Source organism: Petromyzon marinus, chromosome 79, assembly GCF_048934315.1.
Source record: "Petromyzon marinus isolate PM22_M1 ecotype Great Lakes invasive population chromosome 79, UKy_Petmar_22M1.pri1.0, whole genome shotgun sequence".
Taxonomy (NCBI): Eukaryota; Metazoa; Chordata; class Hyperoartia; order Petromyzontiformes; family Petromyzontidae; genus Petromyzon; species Petromyzon marinus.
Window position 1 is genome coordinate 18,474,773 of NC_133745.1, and position 23,654 is coordinate 18,498,426.

At 46.4% G+C, this 23,654-nt stretch overlaps 1 protein-coding gene across 1 annotated transcript; it reads left to right on the top strand.

The window, feature by feature from the left end:
- The first annotated feature begins 1,251 nt into the window (after positions 1-1,251).
- On the top strand, positions 1,252-17,019 carry LOC116957632 (uncharacterized). Its single transcript, XM_032979893.2, has 4 exons — positions 1,252-2,320; positions 8,609-8,691; positions 9,876-10,442; positions 14,889-17,019. Exons 1-4 carry the CDS (start codon positions 2,097-2,099, stop codon positions 15,539-15,541), a joined length of 1,527 nt encoding a protein of 508 aa, XP_032835784.2. The 5' UTR covers positions 1,252-2,096; the 3' UTR covers positions 15,542-17,019.
- The last annotated feature ends 6,635 nt before the right edge of the window (positions 17,020-23,654 follow it).

The window sequence follows — 23,654 nt, forward strand, 5'->3', positions numbered from 1 at the left end:
GGCCTTCATCAGGTGAAGGGACGAGACTGTCTGGAGGACAGCGCTGGAGTGAAAAAGCCACCCTCAGATCGCGACCTTTAAGCTGTGTGAGAAGAAACATAGCGCCTTGACAAAGGAATTAGCATAGAATTTAGCATTGAAATGGCTGAGTGATTAGCTTGTGACTGGTCACAGAAATAGCTATGTTAAAGTCAGAGCATACACATTCACAGAGGCACCTAGTACAAATCAAACAGGAGAATTTAGCATTGAAATAACTAGCAGAATTTAGCATTGAAATAACTGAGTGATTAGCTTGTGACTGGTCACAGAAATGGCCATGTTGAAGTCAAGGCCTACACATCTGAGCTATTCACAGTAACTGGGTATACACTACAATATATAATGAATACTACATAGTGAACCAATAAAAAACTAAAATATAAATTACCTCAATGTTATCAATAAACGCTATATATTCTCCAATCAGCTAAGCTACCAACAATAAGTCATTATATATCACATTTCTGTGACCAGTCACAAGCTAATCACTCAGTTATTTCAATGCTAAATTCTGCTAGTTATTTCAATGCTAAATTCTCCTGTTTGATTTGTACTAGGTGCCTCTGTGAATGTGTATGCTCTGACTTTAACATAGCTATTTCTGTGACCAGTTACAAGCTAATCACTCAGCCATTTCAATGCTAAATTCTATGCTAATTCCTTTGTCAAGGCGCTTTGTTTCTTCTCACACAGCTTAAAGGTCGCGATCTCAGCGTGGCTTTTTCACTCCAGCGCTGTCCTCCAGACAGTCTCGTCCCTTCACCTGATGAAGGCCGCTTGTGTTGTGGCCGAAACGTCGTGAGAATTTTATTGTTATTTTATCAATTTATTATTTCATTCTACGTGACTTTACCGAAAGAACCAAAGAAGATAAGTAGAACGTGTTGTCTATATTTATTTAAAGTTGCGCATTTTGATGTGACGTCACATTTCTCACCTCCCCCTCTCTCCCCCCTTCGTCACACATCGTCACAAATGTCTGACCCCTCCTCCCCCAGGTGCGTGACGTCATTTATGGACGGCCCCCCCATAGCAAATAAAAAAAATTACAATGACTTTACTATGCAAGATAAACATTTTATGAGTTTTAATATTTACGTGGTTTTTTTTGTTTGTGTTAAATTAGGGCCCCCCCTTTCTAACACTTGTTACAGCCCCCCTCCCCCCCCATTAGACGACAACCACCCGCTATCGACAGCGGCTTCCTCCTCCAAAGCCTCAGTGCCGCGTCTTGTACGTGGATTTAGTCGTCCCCTTGGAAGTTCTGTTCTTTACATATATATTTTTTTTAAACAAAAAATTCATTTACACTTCATCAACATCATTGGGTGGATCGGTCTTTCCCGCTTCGTTCGCTTTCTTCACATTAAACATCAATCATCATTAATCAATCATCATCGTCGTCGGCTCCGTCTCCTGCACTGAGGGCCCTGCTAAGCCGCTGCCGGTGTTGATGCACGGTGCCGTATTCGCCCGCACATAAAGCCCGCAAGAATAGCGTCTTGTTTTAAAACAAATTTCAGATAGCGCGCACTTCCAGCTGTAATTCCACAATGTTCACGCACGAAAAGTTTACGTTTGCAATGCATTCCACCGGCAATTTGCTAACGTGAAAAAAAATAATCATAACGCGGCACAAGGAAAGCGAGCTGACCTGGAACCGAGTGAACTTAAAACGGGAATAAGTAACAACAGCGAATAGCCAATAAATAAGTGACGCGTGACTCGGTGGGTAAAGTACGTAAGCGTACTGCTAAACTTGCCAGAATTCGACCGCAGGTTTTACCCCTTACGCAGTTTTAGCGCTGGAATATTGCGCGCTGCGCACGCAAAAGCCATTTGGAAGTTTGAAACAATGCCCATGGCCGCGACTGGCAATAGTGCTCGGGCAATAGCGGCGTCCTAAAGGGGCTCAGCAATTGTGATTTCCACGTCTGGTAGACGCTTCTTTAAGGCCCTTCCCGTTGTGCAATAGCATAGCCTCAGCTGAAACTTTTGAGCAATTGAAAGTCGCCGTACCGCGGTTAATTTCGATCGCTTAAACGTTTACGGCAATGCCGCCGAAACGTAAGTCGTACACCGCCGCCTTCAAGCTTCAAGTTTGTAAATTTGCGGAAGATCGAGGCAACAGAGCTGCGGGAAAAGCGTTTTCGGTCGACGAAAAGTCTGTTCGTGAATGGCGGAAAAATATTGCCGAACTGAAAGCGATGAATCCACGAAAACGCGCGAGAAGAGGACCGAAGGCCAAGTGGCCAAAGTTGGAAGACAGCTTGGCCAAGTGGGTGAGGCCGCAACATGATAATAACCGGGACGTTTCAACAAGTAGCCGTCAATGATAACGATAGTGTGTTTGCTACTGAGCAAAATTACGCTGATATTGAAATTAACATTGAATTTTAATGTTGGCTATTTTTTTTGTTATATTTTGTTACATGTAACGTTGACGGTTTTTTTTTTAGCAAACAGGCTGCCTCGGCATCATATTCATTTATAATAAGATAAAGTTTGTTTGAATTTACCGTCTTTTCATTATTAGACTTGCTATGCTTTTTGCAGGCCATTACGTTTGCTCTATTCATATCTAGGGTTTGGCCGCTCTATGTTTAGTTTACGGGCAAATGTTAAATTTGTATTGTTTCCCTTCTACGTGACTTTCCCGAAAGAACCAAGAATATATATTGTACAAACAATTCGAATAATTTAAAACGTGATAACATGCGCTATTTTAGTGTTAGTATGGTTTATTCAGCAAGTGCTTTAAGTCAAAGGTAAGTGTTGCATAGTCCTACCATAAAAACATTTAACGAGTTACAACATGTCACACGTGTAAAATATTTTTGGGATAGCCCGCACATCCATATACCCCGCAGGGTCTTGTTTTGTTTGTAAAAAGTGGTATACCCCGCGGGTTATATGCGGGAAAATACGTTACTATGTATGTTGTATGTGATTTGAATGTTTGGTGTATGGTTCGTGTATATATATTGTATGTATGGTGTATGTTGCACGTTGTACATGTGTTTTATGTATGTTGTATGCATGATGTATGTGTAGTGTATGCATGTTGTGTTTAGGTTGTATGTTGTATGTATGGACGTTATATGTACATTGCCTGTTTTGTGTATGTTGTATGTATGCATGTTTGTATATACTGTATGTTGAACAACAGCACATGCTCCTACAGTCTGTTCAGGCGATATGAGGGATTTTTGTTAAACTTATTTCGCACCGTACGTAGCCAACCGAGCTAATCAACATGAAGCAGTTCTCTATAAATTAGTTCTCAATGTTGTATAGTGGTGTAGTGTATAATAGTATAGTGTATAGTAGTGTAGTGAATGGTAGTGTAGTGTGTAGAGTATGTATGTTGAACTTCTTTCGCACCACCGTACGTAGCCAACCACGATAATCGGAGGTGCGGGGAGAAAGGACAACTAACTAAACACAACAAGCTGTTTCAAAGAAATTAGTTTGTCAATCTAGATGATTCAAACGTTGCATAAGCTCCCAAGTGGCTTCCTAACATCGGAAGGAAGAGCTTTCGGAAGGAAGAGCTTTCCATACGGTTTTTGAAGAACTGGCCCGGAGGAGTCGAAAGGAAGTGGAGGCTCTGTTGACGCGAGTGTGGATGTTGTCATCAAGGGAGCACGTTGGGGAGAGGGCAGAGTGAAATGGGGTACAAATTTGAGGTGAACACCACCGATGTTGAAGGTAGGAAGTGAGGGGGACACGGATGAGAGTTGAGCAATTATTTCTATCTTTTGGGTATTGACTTGGAGGCCGACAGAGCGGTACAATGAGGAGACCAGGTTGAGGGCGTGTTGTATGGATTCTGGGGTGTGAGCCAGGAGTACGCACAGTCGTCTGCATGTTGCAGTTCAGATATCTGTTGGGTTCTGGTTTTTGTCTGGTTAAGGAGGCGTCTTAGGTTGAAGGGATTTCCATTCAGACGTTACTGTAGCTGGATTCCGCCGATTGAGTTGAGGGAGTTGTGTGCAAGGCCGGTGATGGCAGCAAGAAGCCGTGTTGAATATGACTGGAGCCAGAACACAGCCTTGCTTGATCCCGACCTCCACGTTGAAGGACTCTGATTTAACCCCACCAAGCACTACTCTGGCACGCATTCCTTCATGGGACTGTTTTAGAATGCTCAGAAACTTGGAAGGCACCCCAAGTTTGCTGGGCTGCTGCCAGAGTATCTTGCGGTTGATGGTGTCGAATGCTTTGGTGAGGTCGATAAAAGCTATGAAGAGTCCTTTGTTTTGCTCCTGGCATTGCTCCTGCAGTTAACGTCGTGATTTTTGTTGTTTTATTTTTTTACCTACGTGACTTTACCGAATAGAACCAAAGAGTATGGATCCTTGCAGTCACGAAAGCTTTAAATCTAGAATACAATGATCATGTTGGTGGTGCTCCTGCCCGCACTGGAATTCTGGGAGGATATTTTCAGATAGGTGCTCTGTGAGCCGTGAAAGCATTTTCCTGGTGAGGACCTTCCCGGCAACTGAAAGGAGGGAGGTACCTCTGCTGTTGCCGCAAGCTGCTTTGTCACCCTTATTGTAGATAACTACAACATTTGCATCCTTCCATCCCTTTGGGATGGTTTCAGACAGCCAGGTGGACTTGATGAGATGGTACAAGCGGCCTAGGAGGAAGTATCCCCCATGCTTCAGGATCTCATCTGGGATGCCATCAGATCCAGCACTTTTGTTGTTTTTCAGGCCTCTGACAACCTGGTGGGCCTCCGAAGACTGTGGTGGGGTGTCGAGTTCATGAATGTGCGGGATATCTGGGGGTGTGTCGAGGATGAGCGGGTCTGTGGGGTTGGTGTGGTTGAGAAGGTTATCAAAGTGCTCCGGCCATTTGTCCAAGATCTTTTAGCAGTCCTTGAAAATAGTGTTGCCATCAGCAGACCTGACTCGGGTGAGGGCTTGTTTTTGGGGGCCATAGAGGGTTTTTATGGCATAATAAAACCCTTGGGGTGTTTTTTGTGTCCGCAAGGCTTTGGATCTCATCCGCATTTGGACCCACCAGGTGTCCTCCATGGCATGGAGAGCACATTTGGACTCTGCTTTGGCCTTGGAGAGGGAGGATTGGAGAGTGGGGGAGTCTAGGTTAGACAGAACGGCTTTGTGGGCTTGGCATTTGTTCTGTAGTAGTGTGCGGATGTTGGCAGCCTTTTCGTCAAATCAGTCTTGGTGACGCTTTTTAGTGCACCCGACTGGTTCGGAGGCCGCCTCGAGGATGGCTGTGCGCAACTTAGTCCATATGGTGTTGGGGGCGGAATCCGGGGGGGAGGGGGGTTGAGGGGAGTTGGGTAGAGAGGAGACACTGCAGGTTGCTAGTGACAGCTGGACTTTTGAGGGCATCGCAGTTGAGTCTCTATTTGGGGCCTTGCTCTGATGGCGTGAATGGATCTCAATGCGGAGTTTGGCTTTGATCGTACGGTGATCAGTCCGGCATTCCGCCCGATACATGACTTGGGTCATGAGCATCTCCTTTTCGTCGCACTGATGGACGACGATGTAATCTAGGAGGTGCCAGTGTTTAGAGCGGGGGTGTTGCCATGAGTTATTGTGTTTGTCCTTCAACTGGAACAGGGTGTTGGTGATCACCATGTGGTGTTCGGAGCATAGTTAGAGTAGCCGAAGTCCGTTGCTGTTCTATTTACCCACCCCATGCCGGCCTAGTACACAGTTTCAGATGTGGTGGTCAGAACCCACCCGAGTGTTGAAGTCTCTCTCGAGGAGTAGCTTGTCAGTATGTGGTGTGTTTTTAATGTCAGTGTCGAGAGCTTTATAGAAGGCCTCCTTGGCATCATTGTCTGCGTCAAGTATAGGCCCATAAGCACTGATGAGCGTGGCAGAGCGCCTCCCAACCCAAGAAGATGCGCCACATCATCAGCCGCTCACCAATGCCAACAGGGGATTTAGGGACGCGCTGGAGGAGTGGAGTTTTCACAGCAAAACCCACTGCATGGAGGTGGCGAGCATCTTCCGGAACTCCCTTCCAGAGGAAGGTATAGCCTTCACCAACCTCTGTGCCTCTGTGAGAGGCTTCTCCAAGGAAGCGCGTTTCACCGAGCGCTGCAATGTGAGATGTTGTATTTCCTGGGTTCATGGGCCACGAGGGCTGTCCTACTGTGCGGTCTGTCGGCTTTTTCGTTAGAGTCCAGGAGGGTACGGACGTTCCATGGACTAACTTGAAGGAGTAAACAAATCTTGGGTTTCCTTCAGTTTCGGCCGCTGATTGGGATGCTCTGGTGGTAGTGGCTAACCACCCGGAGACAATTTTTAGACCACCTTTTCTCGGTCCTTCCCCATCAGGGGTGAGCAGTGCGGGGCTGCTCAGACGCGATGGAAGCTGCCGAGGAGACACAATGCTGTCCCATCCCGTATCTCGGCAATCTACACTCCATCGCCACCTACGTGCTGAGTTTGGCTAGATGTTCACATTCAGAGACTCACACTCGCATAGAGACTCATATACTCACACGGAGACCCATAGACACACACACCCACATGAGACTCATAAACTCACATGCACTCACGGAGAGTTTCATAGACTCGCACAGAGATACATTGACTTGCACAAAGACCCATTGACTCACACGGTGGTGCATTTCAGTTGTAAGTAAGCAGGATGTGATTATTCGATGTAATAAATAATTATTACATCGCCTGGTATGCAGAAGGTCGTGAGTTCGATCCCGACCCTGACGCTTGCTGTATATTTGGACTCTGCGTGTCTCTCTCCCCGTGGTCGTGTGGATTTGTCTCCGGGTTCCCTGGCTTTCTCCTCCACATCTCGAATCAACATCATGCGTTTAGGGTGTTTATTTGGCTGCTTCTAACACATGATTATAAACCACTTAATTGAGCTATCATGCTTAATGTTGATGTAAATACAATGGCAGTAACATTTCCCCACAGTGCATTTTTTCGCAACTGAAACTGCTTGAAGTGAAATAACTTGAAGTTACAAAGGTGTGAAAATTGAAGCTACGTGTGAGCTCCACAAATCTATAATGACCCGTCGTTGATATGATTGTTTTCAAATTTAAAATAAATCTGCTACGTTCCGCTTTTTTTAACCGTGCACTAAACAATGGAAAATGTCACGTCATAGCATCCAAGATCTCAAGCCTGATGGATCCTAGCAAAACGTTAACCAGTTGGACCTAAACAAGTAACTCACACAGTTTAGTGCTTTTAGCCACTCTGTCCCCTTCATTTTGGCAAGCTGCCTGACAGCTCCGTGGGGCCTTACACCTTGAAAAAGAAAATTGTTTCGTAGTTTAATATCTGCCCAGGGCTTTTTGTCCCCGGTGTATTGATATCTGGCCAGGTGCCCACTGAATCTCTAACAGAAGTGGAGTGGGGAGTGATTATTTGATTTAAAAGTCTTTACTATTGAAAAATATTTTACCAAATCTTGACTTAAAGCTTTCGTGACTGCAGGAATTCATATTCTTTGGGTCTTTCGGTAAAGTCACGTAGATAGGTTCAAATGAATAAAAATAAAATAAACAAAAAACTACGACATTTCGATCACAACACAAGCGATCGTCATCCAGAGGAAAAAGAAGGGGGAAAGCTGCTGAGGCAGACTGTTTTAAAGGTTTAAAATGGGTGTAGCCCAAGGGGCATAAACGATGTTGGCGGGGCTAGTTATGTTAATGTGATAAATTAGCATATTAATGTAAGGTCGCAGAGCCGCCGCCACGTCGAGGTCGGCGCACGGAGGTGGCTATGTTGGTGTGAAAAGATGTAACCTGTTAATGTAAAATCGGAGAGCCGGAGCCACTGGGAAAATAAAAGCTAACATCGGAAGGTGGCAGGATGGGAACATCTCAGCCAGTTATGACTTCAACTGGTTGATGACGTCCATCCGATGATTGATGAGTTTGTACCCATCCTCTCGGTTGAAATTGTGTCTGTCTGTATACGTGGATGGCTTCATGAACGAATCTTTGTTGATAGTCAGTGGGCTAACAAAATTCCTTCGTCTTAGAGAAATCAATTTTGCATGAGCCAACCGCATTAAAACAATAATCAGCCACAGCCGACATGTTGGTCCTATTAATTTTAACCTATCTACGTGACTTTATCGAAATACTTTACCGAAAGACCCCAAAAAATATAAATATTTTACCAGGTAAGGCCCCACTGAACAATGTCGGTTTTTTTCATAAGCAACCTGGCCATCACAAGTGATAGCTCAACGAAGTGGGTTTCATCATCATCATGTGGACATTTTCATAGCAGTCGTCAAATACTCTAAACGCACGATTCTCAATGTGGAGGGGAAAACCGGAGGGACCCGGGGAAAAAGTCCACGCGACCTCGGGGAGAGAGACCTGCAATCTCCAAATATACAGCAGGCATCAGGGTTGGGGTAGAACCCACGACCTCCTGCAAACCAGGCGAGGTAGTTAACATCTCCTAGCCACCATGGCGCTCAAGTCATTGTTAAACCTCGTCAGTAAGTTGGGTCACATAATCAAGTAGGAGCTTGTATTTTTGTATTCTCCGTGACCATGAGGGAGCCTTCTGTGTGTTGACAGGCGAGGAGTGAGGAAGTCTGGACGGTTGGTGAGCAAACAGGAAGCCGAAGAACACCCAGGATGGGAGACAGCACTTGGAGGGGGTGAGCCATAAACTCACCATACAGAGACCCGTAGACTCGGCGCACTGAGACCTGTAGACTCATCACACAAATGGGCCATAGACTCATCACACAGAGATCTATAGACTGACTGCAAAGACTCATCAGAGAGGCCCATGAACTCGCTCAGAGGCCCATAGGCTCATCATACAGATACTATTCGCTGTACTAGACACAAAAACAAAGATCTCCCCTGTAGCCTTAACAGAGTCAGACCGTTGGGGGCAAGTGTTGTTAGTAGCAAGTAGGAGTGCCTATGAAGACCGGTACTGTGGAACAGGAGGGAGTGGGTAACCAGCAACCACCACCGCCACCATTACCACCTCCTCCACCACAACCACCTCCACTACCACCCCAATACCTCCACCACCATCCCCACCACCACCATTACCACCACCTCCTCCACCACCTCTACCAAAGACAAAGATCCCCGTGTATCCTATAACAGACTGTTGGGGGCAAGTGCTTTTAGTCACGAGTAGCAGCACCTATGAAGGCCGGGACTGTGGCACACAAGGGGGTGGGTGGCCAGCACCACGCCCCGGCCGCCTTTGTCTCCCCCCAGTGGCGATGTTCACTATACACCGTCACTGCCCCAGGTAACTCATTTGAGGCTGAGTTGACGTAGGGGAAGCACAGGACTGGTTCAGATAATCATTATCACCGGTGTTGGCCTCAAATGATAGCTCAACGAAGGGGATTATCACGTGCAAATTTATAGCAGCCAAATAATCTAAACACATGTAGGCTTTTGCGACCATATTTTCCATATTTTTTTCCATAATTGTAAATGTTGTGGGTTCACTCCCCAACACACCGGTGTGATGAACTAGTGAATAATTCTCACGTTTTGTTTACTTGACAAACCCCTATTAATTGGCTGTCGGGTGATGGCAGGTTTAACGACACATTTATATGCACACGATCTAACACCAAAAAAAGTTTTTTTTTTTTAAATCTAAACACGTGACATCAATTCTAAATGTGGAGGCAAAAACTGGAGGACCCGGAGAAAATCCACGCAACCACCACGGGGTTGGGATCGAACCCACAACCTCCATCATATCGGGCAAGGTAGTTAATATCTCCTAGCCACCGTGTTGGTCCATACCTGATTAATGTTTTATCATTCACGCGGTGCTCAATGGCAGTGTTTCATTTCCCAGGTCAGAGAGCCAAGATTGATATGAAGGAAGAGGATGATGAGACTACTGAAAAAATTATAAAAATTATAATAGAGGACTTACAGGCTGGCAGAGAAGATCCGATCGTTAAAGAGGAAGATCTTAATATCGATTGCAAAAGATGTCAGATTAAAACGGAGGTCCTACTGCCTTGCAGAGAAGATCAGATCATTAAAGAGGAGGAATATCTTAATATTCATTGCAAAATACATCGGATTAAAACGGAAGATGTGCAGGCTTGCAGAGAAGATCCCATCATTAAAGAGGAAGATGTCACTATTGACTGCAAACAACAGCAGATTAAAATGGAGGACCTGCAGGCTTGTAGAGAGGACACGATCACGATACACAAAGACTTTAATATCAATTGCAAACAACCACAGATTAAAACGGGGAAAATGCAGCCCCAACTGAATGACTTTGGCATGCTGTCCGAGGTGGATCTTTATCCTGACGGAGTCCTCCGGAGCACCGCGGCCAACCGCAGTTCCACTGTGGTGGCGTCGTCGGGCTTGGCGGAGATCGAAGTGGTCTTGGAAGATGATAATGGTGAGGAGCCGGCGGGGGAGGGGGTACACGCAGATACTTACAAAAACAACGGCAGAATGTGTATGTGTAATATACGTGCATAATTAACATTCATAATGAGCATGCGTAATGCACAATGCAAATGCATAATACACATGCTTAACGCACATATATGGTACACATTATGACGTATATACATTATGTTTGTTGATTAGCTGTGAATATCACAACCAATAACAAGAGGTCCATTGTAATTTATATACGGTATTTTCCCACATATAACCCGCGGGGTATACCACTTTTTACAAACAAAACAAGACCCTGCGGGGTATATGGAGGTGCGGGCTATCCCAAAAATATTTTACACGTGTGACATGTCATAACTCATATTCTTAGTTTTTTCGGTAAAGTCACGTTGAAGGGAAACAACAAAACAATAAAATATATATAAAACAATAAAAAATTCTCACGACGTTTCGACCATAACTCAAACGGTCATCTTCAGGTGTGTTGGTTTGCATAAATGTATTTTTAAACGGCGCATTTATTTATTTATATATAAAAAACGTTAGCGCCACGCGCAACGATTTGGCAATTTATTTAGGACTAGTCCATCTATATTCTGAAAAGAGGAGGGGGGAGACGATTTTTTTTAATATATATAATGTATGCTGTCTGAAAGCCACTGTAAGCGTGAACAATCAATTAAGACCTGAAATGGTTTATCAAATCTTTCCAATGATTGCTAAGATAGAATCCATCTTCTCGGTTGAAATTTTCTCTGACTTTTCCAAGACAGAGGTTCTTTGTAAGCCATCTGGCTTCCATGAGAGATTCGTTCATGAGGCTATCCACATATACAAGCACAGAGACAATTATACCCATCTACTGTGCATGCCATTATCCAAGTTTACAATACAGGTAGTCCCTCAGTTACGAGGGTCCGACTTACGATATTTCGATCTTACGATGGCGATAGCGATACGACAAAATTGTAAAATAATTTAAATTTCGCGCGGCAGGCAAACGCAGCAGCGTACGAGGTACGAGACTGTACTTTGGGACGTTGCCGGGATGTACGCGTCTCCCGCCTTGTGTGATGGCTCATTCTCACCAGCGGTCGACGGAGTTAAGTTGTCTCGGTGTTAGCGCGTGTACTTACCTTGTTTTTTTACTTTCCATTTTACTGTGCAATACAGTATTGCAATTAATAAATACATACAGTATATAGTTTATACAGTACGGTACTGTAAATTGCTCTATTTGGATAAATTATCACCATTCTTTAAGACTCCTGGGTAGGCTAGGCCATCTTCGACTTAGGATATTTTTGACTTACGATGGGGTCGGCGTAACGCATCACCATCGTAAGTAGAGGACTACCCTGTACTATATTAACCAGTATATTGGATAGTTTGACCCCCCTGAAATAACGCTGGATCTCGGTGGTGAAATCATCACCCTGGTATAACGACGAGCTTCATGCGCTGAAGGCAACTGTCCGCAAGTCAGAGAGATCTTAGAGAACATCTATCTGGTCTTACTACCCACTTACAAATCTTCAAGCAACACCTTACAATTTACATAAAGCACTCCACCATGCTCACACCGGCTATTTTTCTGCTACTCTAGCCAATGCCTGGAATAACCCTAGGATTATACTGGTAGGAACCTCCTGGTTACACCAGCCCACAGGGGATTATTGTGTCCGTCCGTCGTGCATCCAAAAATGGGAGGGCTGGGGCTGGGTGGAGAGGGGGGGGTGGGGAGGGGCTGGGCGGGGAGGGTGGGGAGGGGCTGGGTGGGGAGGGTGGGATTGGGTGGGGAGGGGGGCTGGGGAGGGGCTGGGCGGGGAGGGTGGGACTGGGTGGGGAGGGTGGGACTGGGTGGGGAGGGGGGCTGGGGAGGGGCTGGGCGGGGAGGGTGGGGAGGGGCTAGGTGGGGAGGGTGGGACTGGGTGGGGAGGGTGGGACTGGGTGGGGAGGGGGGGTGGGGAGGGGGGGCTGGGTGGGGAGGGCCTGGGTGGGGTGGGGTTGGGTGGAGAGGGGAGGGTGGGGAGGGGCTGGGTGGAGAGGGTGGGGAGGGGCTGGGTGGGGAGGGTGGGATTGGGTGGGGAGGGGGGGAAGAGGCTGGGTGGAGAGGGGCTGGGTGGGGAGGGTGGGGCTGGGTGGGGGGTGGGAGGGGTGGGGATGGGTGGGGAGGGGCTGGTCACCCTGTGGTGCCCTTATAAAACTCAACGTTTACCCTACTCACGCCGGCTTGTGCCCGCCCTCACAGTCGGGCATATTTGCGGATTACATCACGCCGCTGTTGACCCTGGCCATTGACCGAGCAACCCAACGTTCCTACCAGCAACCTCCGCAGGAATGTGTTTGTTTCTACCGTTCGTAGGCTCCTTCATTCATCACTGTGCTACTCCTTTATCTTGTACAAAAGCAAATGCTGACCAGTTCCTTCAATTATTTAACAAAATCAATACAATTCGCCTTTCTATTAAATCTCTCCATCTTCCTACCATTCTACCCACTGTTCCAGCACCACTGCTTATATCCAATTTCTCTGTATTCTCCGAGCTCTCATAATCAGATGTTGCTTCATTGATTGTTAGTTCCAAACCAAGATGTTGTTCTCTTGATCCTTTTCTTTCTAAATTTTGTAATGCAAAATTTCCATCTCTTGCAGTCCTTATTACCAATCTTCTTAAGAACTCAGTTCAATCTGGTACCGTCCGTTCTATTTTTAAATGTGCTGCTGTGATTCTGGTACTTAAGAAGGCTGGCCTCGATTCAGAACTCCTCAGTAATTATAGTCCAATTTCCATCCTGTCATATCGCTCCTAGATCATTGAGCATTCAGTAGGCTTACAGCTTAAACATAATTTGCTCGTAAATTATATTTTCGATCCTTTTCAGTCCGGTTTTAGGTCTGGCCACAGCACGGAAACGGCTCTGGTTAGGGTTGTCAGTGACTGGTTGCTGCTGATGCAGGCATTCCTAGTATTCTTGTCCTTTTGGACCTGAGTGCTGCCTTTGACACCATCGATCATTCCATTTTTCTCGAGCGTTTGGAAGGCTATACGGAGGTTTTTGGCACTGTTTTGCGCTGGTTTACTTCCGACCTATTTGAGCATAAACAGTTTTGTCAGCCTGGGAGGGAGAAATTCAGACACATGTTCAGTTCCTTTTGGTGTTCCCCAGGGTTTATTCCTTGGCCCACATTTGTTCTGGGTATATTTGGCCCCACTTGTCCATATCATACGCCAACTTGGACTTTTTTTCATTGTTACGCTGATGACACTCAAATTTACATTAATGTTGAATCCTCCTTCAATGCAGCAGCATCTTGCGTGTTATTTGCTCTTGTGACCATTAAGGCTTGGATGCAGTCTAACTTTCTTCAGTTAAAAGTTGACAAGTCAGAGGTACTGTTTGTTGTGTCCCATCATCAATTGTCTAAGGCTGGCTCGGTCAGTGTGTTAATTTATTACCACACTGTTGGTGCTGCTCAGACAGTTTGCAACCTTGGTGTTGTCGTTGACCCCCCACTAACCTTCAAAGTGCAAATTAACAAGGTCATTAAGGCTGCCTTCTTTCACCTCAGAAATAAAGCTGCATTGCACCCCATTCTCTCGTTATCCGACCTTGTTAACGGACCTTAAGAAGCTAGTTCACGCATTTCTCTTTTCACACATCGATTTTTGCATCACATTATTAGCTGCCATCCCTCTCAATCTGTTAAACCGCCTCCAGCACATGCAGAATGCAGCTGCCAGAGTTCGCACTAGAACACCAGTTGCTGAGCATATTTACCCATGTACTTAAGTCTCTCCAATTGGTTACCGGTCAAGTTCCGAGTGGAGTTGAAGATCCTTCTCACCTACAAGGCCCTCAATAATGCCTCCCTCTCTGACATCCGTGACCTCCACCTGTATGTCCCAACACGAGTTCTTCGGTCGTCCGAGTGTGGGCTACTACTGTGTGTGCCGAGGTCGCGCCTCCATTCAATGGGTGACCTGTGCCCTTTTCCCATGTGGCCTCCAAGCTGTGGAATTCACTCTCCGCCCGATATCCAATCCGCTGAGTTCCTTGGTGTTTTTTAAATCCTCGCCTTAAGACATTTTTTTTTCTTGAAGGCCTTTTCTCCTTGTTAATTTTGTTACGTGTTTTGGGAGCATGGGGGGTGGGGGGTATTTGTATCCGTGGTTAAATCATGAGCCTGCGTGCTTATATTAGGTATTACAATTGTGTTAAGTTATTCACTTACTTGCTTTTAGCTCTGTGGAGCTCCTTGCGACCTCTGGGTGAGACGCGCTTTATAAGTGTAAATTAATATTATACGGACATTACGCAAAGGTTGATGTGACTTGAGAATTCATCAGTGATTGTGAACGTTGCAAGAAGTTTTCAGAGCAAGTTGAATCATTCCTTCCGGTTATTTTGTCCCCCCCCCCCCCCACTACCCGCACAGGAGTAGCGCTGGACAACGACCCGGGAAGGCGACCGATCGCAGATAGCAGGAGCAGGAAGAAAAAGCGGCAACAGCAGAAGCTGCGGACTAAAACGTTTGCTTCCCAGAGCCAGATACGCTGTCGGCCAATCCAGCCCAGGACCCACTTCCGCGGAATGGAAGAAGCGGGGGACATGGGGGGTTGTGGGGGCGACATGGAGCCATGCCCGCGAGTGCTCGGCCACCTGGGGCCTGGCAAGGAGTTCGCGGCCACCGCCGGCGGCGGCGGCGGCGCCGGCGCCGGCGGCAAAAAGTTTCGCAGGAGTAGACCGTACAAGTGCCTCTGGTGTCCAGAGGCATTCACGCTGCGGTCGGCCCTCGTGACCCACGCGCGGTCGCACACGGGCGAGCGGCCGCACACGTGCGCCGTGTGCGGCAAGGGCTTCGAGAAGCCGTCGAAGCTGAGGAGCCACGCCCGCTCGCACACGGGCGAGAGGCCGCACACGTGCGCCGTGTGCGGCAAGCGGTTCGCGTGGCCGTCGGACGCGAGGCGCCACAACGCGCTGCACGCCGGCCGCAACTCGCTTTGCTGCTCCGTGTGCGGGAAGAGCTTCGTGCGCTCGTCGGATCTCTACGTGCACGTGGCCGGCCACGTAGAGGAGCGGCTGGGTTGACCGATACTCACTCAGCACTGCCACCCATAGACTCAGCACTGCCACCCATAGACTCAGCACTGCCACCCATAGACTCAACACTGTTACCCATAGACTCAACACTGCACCATAGACTCAACACTTTCACCCATAGACTCAACACTGTCACCCATAGACTCAACACTGCATCATAGACTCAACACTGCACCATAGACTCAACACTGCATCATAGACTCAACACTGCCCATAGACTCAACACTGCCCTATAGACTCGACACTGTCATAGACTCAACACTGCACCATAGACTCAACACTGCACCATAGACTCAGCACTGCACCATAGACTCAACACTGCACCATAGACTCAACACTGCATCATAGACTCAACACTGCATCATAGACTCAACACTGCCCATAGACTCAACACTGCCCTATAGACTCGACACTGTCATAGACTCAACACTGCACCATAGACTCAACACTGCACCATAGACTCAGCACTGCACCATAGACTCAACACTGCACCATAGACTCAACACTGCATCATAGACTCAACACTGCACCATAGACTCAACACTGCCCATAGACTCAACACTGCATCATAGACTCAACACTACCCATAGACTCAACACTGCACCATAGACTCAACACTGCACCATAGACTCAACACTGCATCATAGACTCAACACTGCACCATAGACTCAACACTGCACCATAGACTCAACACTGCACCATAGACTCAACACTGCATCATAGACTCAACACTGCATCATAGACTTAACACTGCATCATAGAGCGGTTCTCAGTCATTAATTTTATTGTAGAGAGAGGCGTAGTGGTAGTAGTAGCAGCAGCCTCATTGTGTTTATAAAGACGACGTTACCGCAGAGAACCGTAGAGGCACGATTGGCGTCACTCTACGATAGCTGGCTCCAAAAATATGGGGCAGGCATTGTATTGATAAAAGTTATTTTATTTTTTCTTCTGGTTCTGTTTCGATGACGTACGTACGTGTATGTTATAGGAATTGAACCGGAATCGAAACTTATGACGTACATGCACGTCGCCCGAATGGGAAAGGTTTTAATGGAATACAAAAAGGATTTACTGAAAAATAATCATCACAATATTAGAAACAAAGGCATTGTTTAAATCTATATTTGAAGTTTTCGTGACTGCAATGATCCATACTCTTTGGTTCTTTCGGTGAAGTCACGCAGGTAAAAATAAAGTTAATCAAATCACGACGTTTCGGAGGCAACACATGACGGAAGCTTGTGTTGCCTCCGAAATGTCGTGATTTGATTAACTTTATTTTTATTTTTACCCTCGTGATTTTACTGAAAGAACAAAAGAGCATTGTTTAATGTACGCAAACGCAGGGGAGAGGTTGCGATACAGTAATGCCTTGCCGACCGTTAATTTGACCAAACCGCGAGATTTGACTGTTTACGCAGATTTGACTTCTGTACACCCGTTTAACAAACCTCGAGATATGAGTATTGTGCGGCTGTACTTCTGACACCCGTTTACCAACCGAGCGATGCACGCGAACCGCGAATCCTCGTGCCGAGTCGTGAAATGAAACATTTCCGCTTCCGCTAAGCGGTCCGGCCCGCGATGTCGCGTGGGACTCCCGCTCGCTTCTGCAAGGCAAAAACCCCCTGTGGGGTCCGTAGCTACCACACCAATCCCTCCCTCTCTATTCTTCTGCACCTCTGCCATTGGTCTGATTCACTCCTCACGCCTCACGAAGTAATTATTGCAAGGGGTTTTGCCACGTGGGTAAGCACGGGTGTGGTAAAGAAATCACATGACGTGGTTATGACGTCATTGCATCGCCAAAGCGTGACGTCGTTACAAATATTGCGGGGCGGGGCGTGGCCCTGCTTAGCCAATCAGCTGCCTGTGTGTTTTGTTGCACTGCACAGTACTGTAAATACCTACAGTACTTACAGCACCGCACGTACTGTAGAGTACAGTGCTGTTCATCGGTGTAGAGTGCTTACAGTGTTGTACAGTGCTGTCCGGTACACGTTAATTTTGCCCCTTGATAGTGGACTCGCAAGCATGGTAGCGAGTGAGCGACGATGAGAGTGGCTTGTCTCGGTTAGTACCGGAGGAGGAAGAAGAGGGGGAGCGTTGGCTTATCCCCTCCTCCTCCTCCTAACCAGAACTACGCCCCCCCCGCCCCCCCACCATCGTTATCGTAAATATTAAAGGTATGGAGGCCGTCCATAAATGACGTCACGCACCTGGGAGGGGGGGGGGGTCAGACATTTTGTGACGATGTGTGACGAAGGGGAGGGAGGGGTTTGAGAAATGTGATGTCACATCAAAATGCGCAACTTGAAATAAATGTAGACAACACGTTCTAGTTAATTAAATAGACTTGTTAATAAATGTTTTCTCCTACAACATCAGAGTGCAGCGGCACATTAAATACGCACTACAATGACAATCGTTGAAAGCGAGTTGAAGCATTTTTTGGGGGGGGGGGGGCAGAACTTTGTGACGTCATATTTGAGGGGGGGTCTGACTGTGTGATGGGGGGGGTCAACAATTGATCGCGTGACGTCATTTATGGACGGCCCCTATGTAAACCTAACGTAACGTTTATGTTTCGTGATGGTCAAGATACGACGAGTCTGACCCACCGCCGTGCTTCCCCTAACCCCCCCTACGGCCAGTAGGCGCTCTGTAACTTCACCAAGCGCGTATTTACCAACCGCGAGGCCTTTTCATGAACCTAACCCCCCGCGGTCGGCGAGGGATTGCTGTACTTGGAAGTAAAGGGACTCCTCTACTTAGGAACGCGTTAGGTTCCAGAGGCCTGTTTGTAAGTCGATTTGTTCCTGGACTCCTGTCGATTCCAAACATGGTGTACAGCGTGTACACTAAACACAGGGAATTGCTTTAAAAGTTGTATTACACTGGTATACAGCCAAAATTCTTCTGAAATAAATGTAGTCCAGCTTTACTAATTCTGGGTCACTGAGAATGTAAATGATGCTTGAAATTGTTGATTGGCTCTAGTTTTCAATAGATGTTACTGGGTCAGTATATACGACCCTTGACTTGGGAATGGCGGAGGATGAGCGAGTTATGAAGGGAAGGGATCTCAATTTAAACCAGAAATTACTTAAGTACATATTTGACTGGATCCATGAAACACATTCCTGCGGAGGGAGCTGGTAGGAACGTTGGGTTGCTCGGTCAATGGCCAGGGTCAACGGCGGCACCACGTGGTGTATTCCGCAAATATGCCCGACTGTGAGGGTGGGCACAAGCCGACGTGAGTAGGTTAAGTGTTGAGTTTTATAAGGGCACCACGGGGTGACCAGCCCCTCCCCACCCAGCCCCACCCAGCCCCACCCCTCCCACCCCCCACCCAGCCCCACCCTCCCCACCCAGTCCCTCCCTCCCCAACCTCCCCTCCCCACCCAGCCCCTCCCCACCCAGCCCCTCCCTACCCTCCCCTCTCCACCCAGCCCCACTCCTCCCACGTGGACAGACATCCACAGACATCCACAATTAATCCCCTGCCTCCTGTTAATTAATCCCGGTTGGGCTTCCAGTCCACTACGTTTCCTACCAGTATAAATGTATGGCTGGGTTTGAGCGGTGGCTCTGAGGTCTTACATTAACATGCTAATTAACATCACTAGCCCCGCCCACTTCGTTTATGACGCTAGGACTACACCCTATAAAACAGTCGGCATTCAGAAGCTTTCCCCCTCTTTCCTCCTGATGATGATCGCTTGTGTTGTGATCGAAACGGCGTAGTTTCTTGTTTATTTTATATATTTTTTAAATTAATTTGTACCTATCTACGTGACTTTACCGAAAGACCCAAAGAATATTTAATTCCTGCAGTCACGAAAACTTTAAGTCAAGTGATATAACGGTCTTATCTACCAATGGTAGGTATTTATAAATACGAAACAAAACAACAAAGCCCTCAAATGCTGTCCCAATGCCCCTCAAGTCAACACTACACAACTCTCGTTTTAAAGCTTTCGTGACTGCAGGGATTCATATTCTAGGGTTCTTTCGGTAAAGTCACGTAGAAGGGAAATAATAAAATAATAACAATAAAATTCTCACCACGTTTCGATTGCAACACCAAGCAATCGTCATTCCCTTCTCCGTGACTTTACTGAAAGAACCAAGGATACTACACAACTCCTTTGACACTGCCAAAAGCCTAGATAACAATTAAAGATCAGCTGACACGACTCAACAAATTAGCCAAGGCAACCAAGACACCGCAGACTGTACAATAACAGCCACACGCCTTTGTAGACCCACCTACACAAAAAGCTTTGATCTGTATTCACTGGCGACAAGACAATGTACACAGGCCTACTATTTACTTCACTTAGAGCTTGTTTCGTTGTGCGGTCACTGTTTGTCTCACTGTTATCTGTGGCAACTGTAACATCACTTTACACTGACTACATTGTCGAATGGAAAGCCAGGCCTATACTGACATTAGCCGACACATTTGATTTTGGGTTTAAGCCCCGATTAAGTGCAATGCAACAAATGTGTCTGGTTTTAAGGCCACATGAGTGCTATTAGTCTACGTCAGGGGTGGGGAACTTTTTTTCTGCCAAGGGCCATTTGGATATTTATAACATCATTCACGGGCCATACAAAATTATCAACTTAAAAATTCGCCTGTTATATTTGGTCAAACATTTAATTAACTCACCCCTAATGTGATGGCTGGAACTGCTTCTCTTTGGCGAGGCGTGTGGTGATGTTAGCTGGTATTGATGATGTTAGCTGGTATTGATGATGTTAGCTGGTATTGATGATGTTAGCTGGTATTGATGATGTTGCTACTCGCAACTGCTTTTCAAGGTTTGCTCCTAGATTTATTGAATTTCGAGTCCCGCCTGCGGTTGCCTTGGCAGGGCCACACCAAATCATTTTGCGGGCTTTATACGGCCCGCGGGCCGGACGATCCCCACCCCTGGTCTACATGCTTAACCATATTTAAATCAACCCATTAAATTGCCATTGCATAATTTAAAATTGCTTAGTGTACATAATATCCCCAAGATGGGCGACTCACAATAGCAGGCTCCCCTCTCCTCTCCATTGGCCTATTTGTACAAGAATTTGACACATTTAGCCTTCTGAGAAGCAAGCTTTTCAATCACTCGCCTGTTGAAGTCGGGAATTTCATTTATCAACTTCGTTTACATTGAAAGCATAGCAAGTGTGTTGAAGTCCTGGGACCTGGTATTTCCCAGAAATGTTTTTATTCTTTTCAAAGTTGAAAAGGACCTTTCAGCGTCAGCAGTGGTCATCGGGGTCATAATGTGGATCCGAAGGAGTTTCAGAGTCTCAGAGAAGGTGGTTTCCTGGTTGTTTTCCACAATCAGCTGGAGGAGAGCCACTGCGCCACTGCATGTTTTAAACTCGTCTCTTTCGTAGACGAGGGCAAGTTACGTTCGCAGTTTCCTCCCGTTCATCATGGCGCAGGCCTCTATTGTACTGTTCGGTGCTGCGTTGAGGAAGTGTTGTCTGTGACGAATAAACAAATCACTCTGCAGCAGTGTAGCACTTTCAAGGTGTTTCGTAAAACAAAAGCGCTCCTTGTCATGAGCCAAGACGATGTCGCACACCTCGGTGGCCATTCCTCGGTAGGTCTCCGAGTCAGGCCGCCTCTGCTGCGAGGAGGCGGTTTGGAGAGATGCTGCACGGCTTGCGCATGTGCCGCGTACAGAGCCGCGCACTTTCTGAATGTTGTCCATGAAGGTTTTGATTGCTCACTGGACAAACAATGCATCAATGTTTGTCTTCTGTAGTTGATTAAACAGAATGTCGACATGTGGCATCAAGGTGTGAAACAACTCCAACAAAAAAGTGAAACTCCCAATCCTCCAAAAGTCGCAAGAACTCCCTAGCCTCATGCTCCATGGTTGGATAAAACTCGGTGCTATCCTGTAAGCTTTGAAAACATTGAATGGGATCATTCGTATGCTCGTATACTGTGTTTACAGCTTGCGAGTGAAAATTCCACCGAGTCTGAGATGCCCTCGGTAGTCTGAGCGCCACCACTTCATCTAGGACAGGGGTGGGGAACGTCCGGCCCGCGGGCCGTATAAGGCAATCATTTCGTCTCTGGCCCTGCCAAGGCAACCGCAGGCGGGACTCGAAATTCAATAAATCTAGGAGCAAACCTGGAAAAGCAGTTGCGAGTAGCAACATCATCAATACCAGCTAACATCACCACACGCCTCACCATAGAGAAGCAGTTCCAGCCATCACATTAGGGGTGAGTTAATTAAATGTTTGACCAAATATAACAGGCAAATTTTTGAGTTGATAATTTTGTATGGCCCGCGAGTGATGTTATAAATATCCAAATGGCCCTTGGCAGAAAAAAGGTTCCCCACCCCTGACCTAGGACATTAGTCATCTTGGGGGATTGGGGAAAATAAATGCGCACCCGTGGAATGTGTCCCACGGTGCTGTTGCGTTTTCAGATTCAATCGGTGTGCATAACAGTGGCTGTAGCGTGCATTCTCGTAAACGTCCTGCATCTTTTTTTGCATGCCTCCAGTCACTCCCCGCATTACACCTGTGCCATCATAGGCCTGTGCAATTCGCTTTTCTCTGTGTCCTCCCTGCTCTAGGAGCAACTGACAGTGTAGAGACGTCCGTTGCCTCATCATCCTGAATGGCCAGAAAGTCTGTGCTCCAAACCTCATCTATGATGTACTCATGTATGACTCCCAACATACAATCCAACAGCTAGATTTGAATCACTTTTGATGTGCCCTTAAACCCAGTGCCTGTATCGAAATGCTGCCTCGACACGCTGTCTAGGCTAGCAGCGAAATTAACAAGCCCTTTGAAAACTCCAGGGTTGTCAGAGCTGTCACTCTCATCATGACCACGCAATGCAAGCTCAAAAGCTCCACAAAATTTGACAGTCACTTACATTTGATATGTTCATATTTTTGTCCACCTCTTCGTCGTGCTTGCTTATGCCTATCCCGTAGCTCTCGTCCAGCTGAGCAGCTATATTGGTTTTGCCTAGCATTGCCAGTTTCAAAGCACTCTGCATATGAGCCTTGCTTTCCTCGTGTTTCTTATTTCTTTCCCGAAATATGTTTCACATCACTCATCCCTGTTTCTGTTCAAGCCTTGTCTGAGGTTGAAATCGAAAAAGTAGGTAAGGGAAACAGAAAAGTGCATTCTGCTTTGCACATCCACGTAGCCAGGCCTTTCTAGCGTACCAGCTCTGGCCAAATGTCCTTACATATGCTTTTTCCCAGTTGCCTGAGGGCTGGTTGATGTCGATTTTCGGTTGATCAGGACCCAGTTGCTTTATATTCAACTTCTCCTGCATAGTCATCCTTTCAAGTGGAATATTTAGGAGTGACTCCGCAGTGTTTGTTGCTAATTCTTCGTTTGCTGCACCTGCTGACGTCGCCATTGCCGTTGTTTCCTCCTACAGCGTGTAGGCTGTGACCTGCTATATTTGCAAAGTGCAACGTAGTGTTGTGACATAGTAATTACAGCCATGAATGGGTCTCAAACGGCGTGGCTAAAATGCTGGAAGCTAATTGCAACGACGCCTTCACAGTCGGCCCGAGACCTCTCCAAGACACAAATCAGACTGTGGGTGATGCAGCGGTATTTAATGAGCAACTTAAAATGTGAAATGCATTAGGCAATTCACGTAAAAATAATTATTATATTTAAAATTTTAAACAACAAAACAATAGAAAAGTATTCTTAGTTTTTTCGGTAAAGTCACATTGAAGGGAAACAACAAAATAATAAAATATATGTAAAACAATAAAAAATTCTCACGACGTTTCGACCATAACTCAAACGGTCGTCTTCAGGTGTGTTGGTTTGCATAAATTATGCAAACCAACACACCTGAAGACGACCGTTTATGCAAACCAACACACCTGAAGACGACCGTTTGAGTTATGGTCGAAACGTTTCGACCATAACTCAAACGTCTTCAGGTGTGTTGGTTTGCATAATTTATGCAAACCAACACACCTGAAGACGACCGTTTGAGTTATGGTCGAAACGTCGTATTTTATATATATTTATATATTATATATATTTTATTATTTTGTTGTTTCCCTTCAAC

Excerpts from the sequence above, each read along its gene's own strand:
- LOC116957632 (XM_032979893.2), top strand. The coding sequence starts at position 2,097 with ATGCCGCCGAAACGTAAGTCGTACACCGCCGCCTTCAAGCTTCAAGTT. Across the intron at positions 2,321-8,608 it reads TTGGAAGACAGCTTGGCCAA|GCGAGGAGTGAGGAAGTCTG; the intron begins GTGGGTGAGGCC and ends GTGTGTTGACAG. Across the intron at positions 10,443-14,888 it reads GGTCTTGGAAGATGATAATG|GAGTAGCGCTGGACAACGAC; the intron begins GTGAGGAGCCGG and ends CTACCCGCACAG.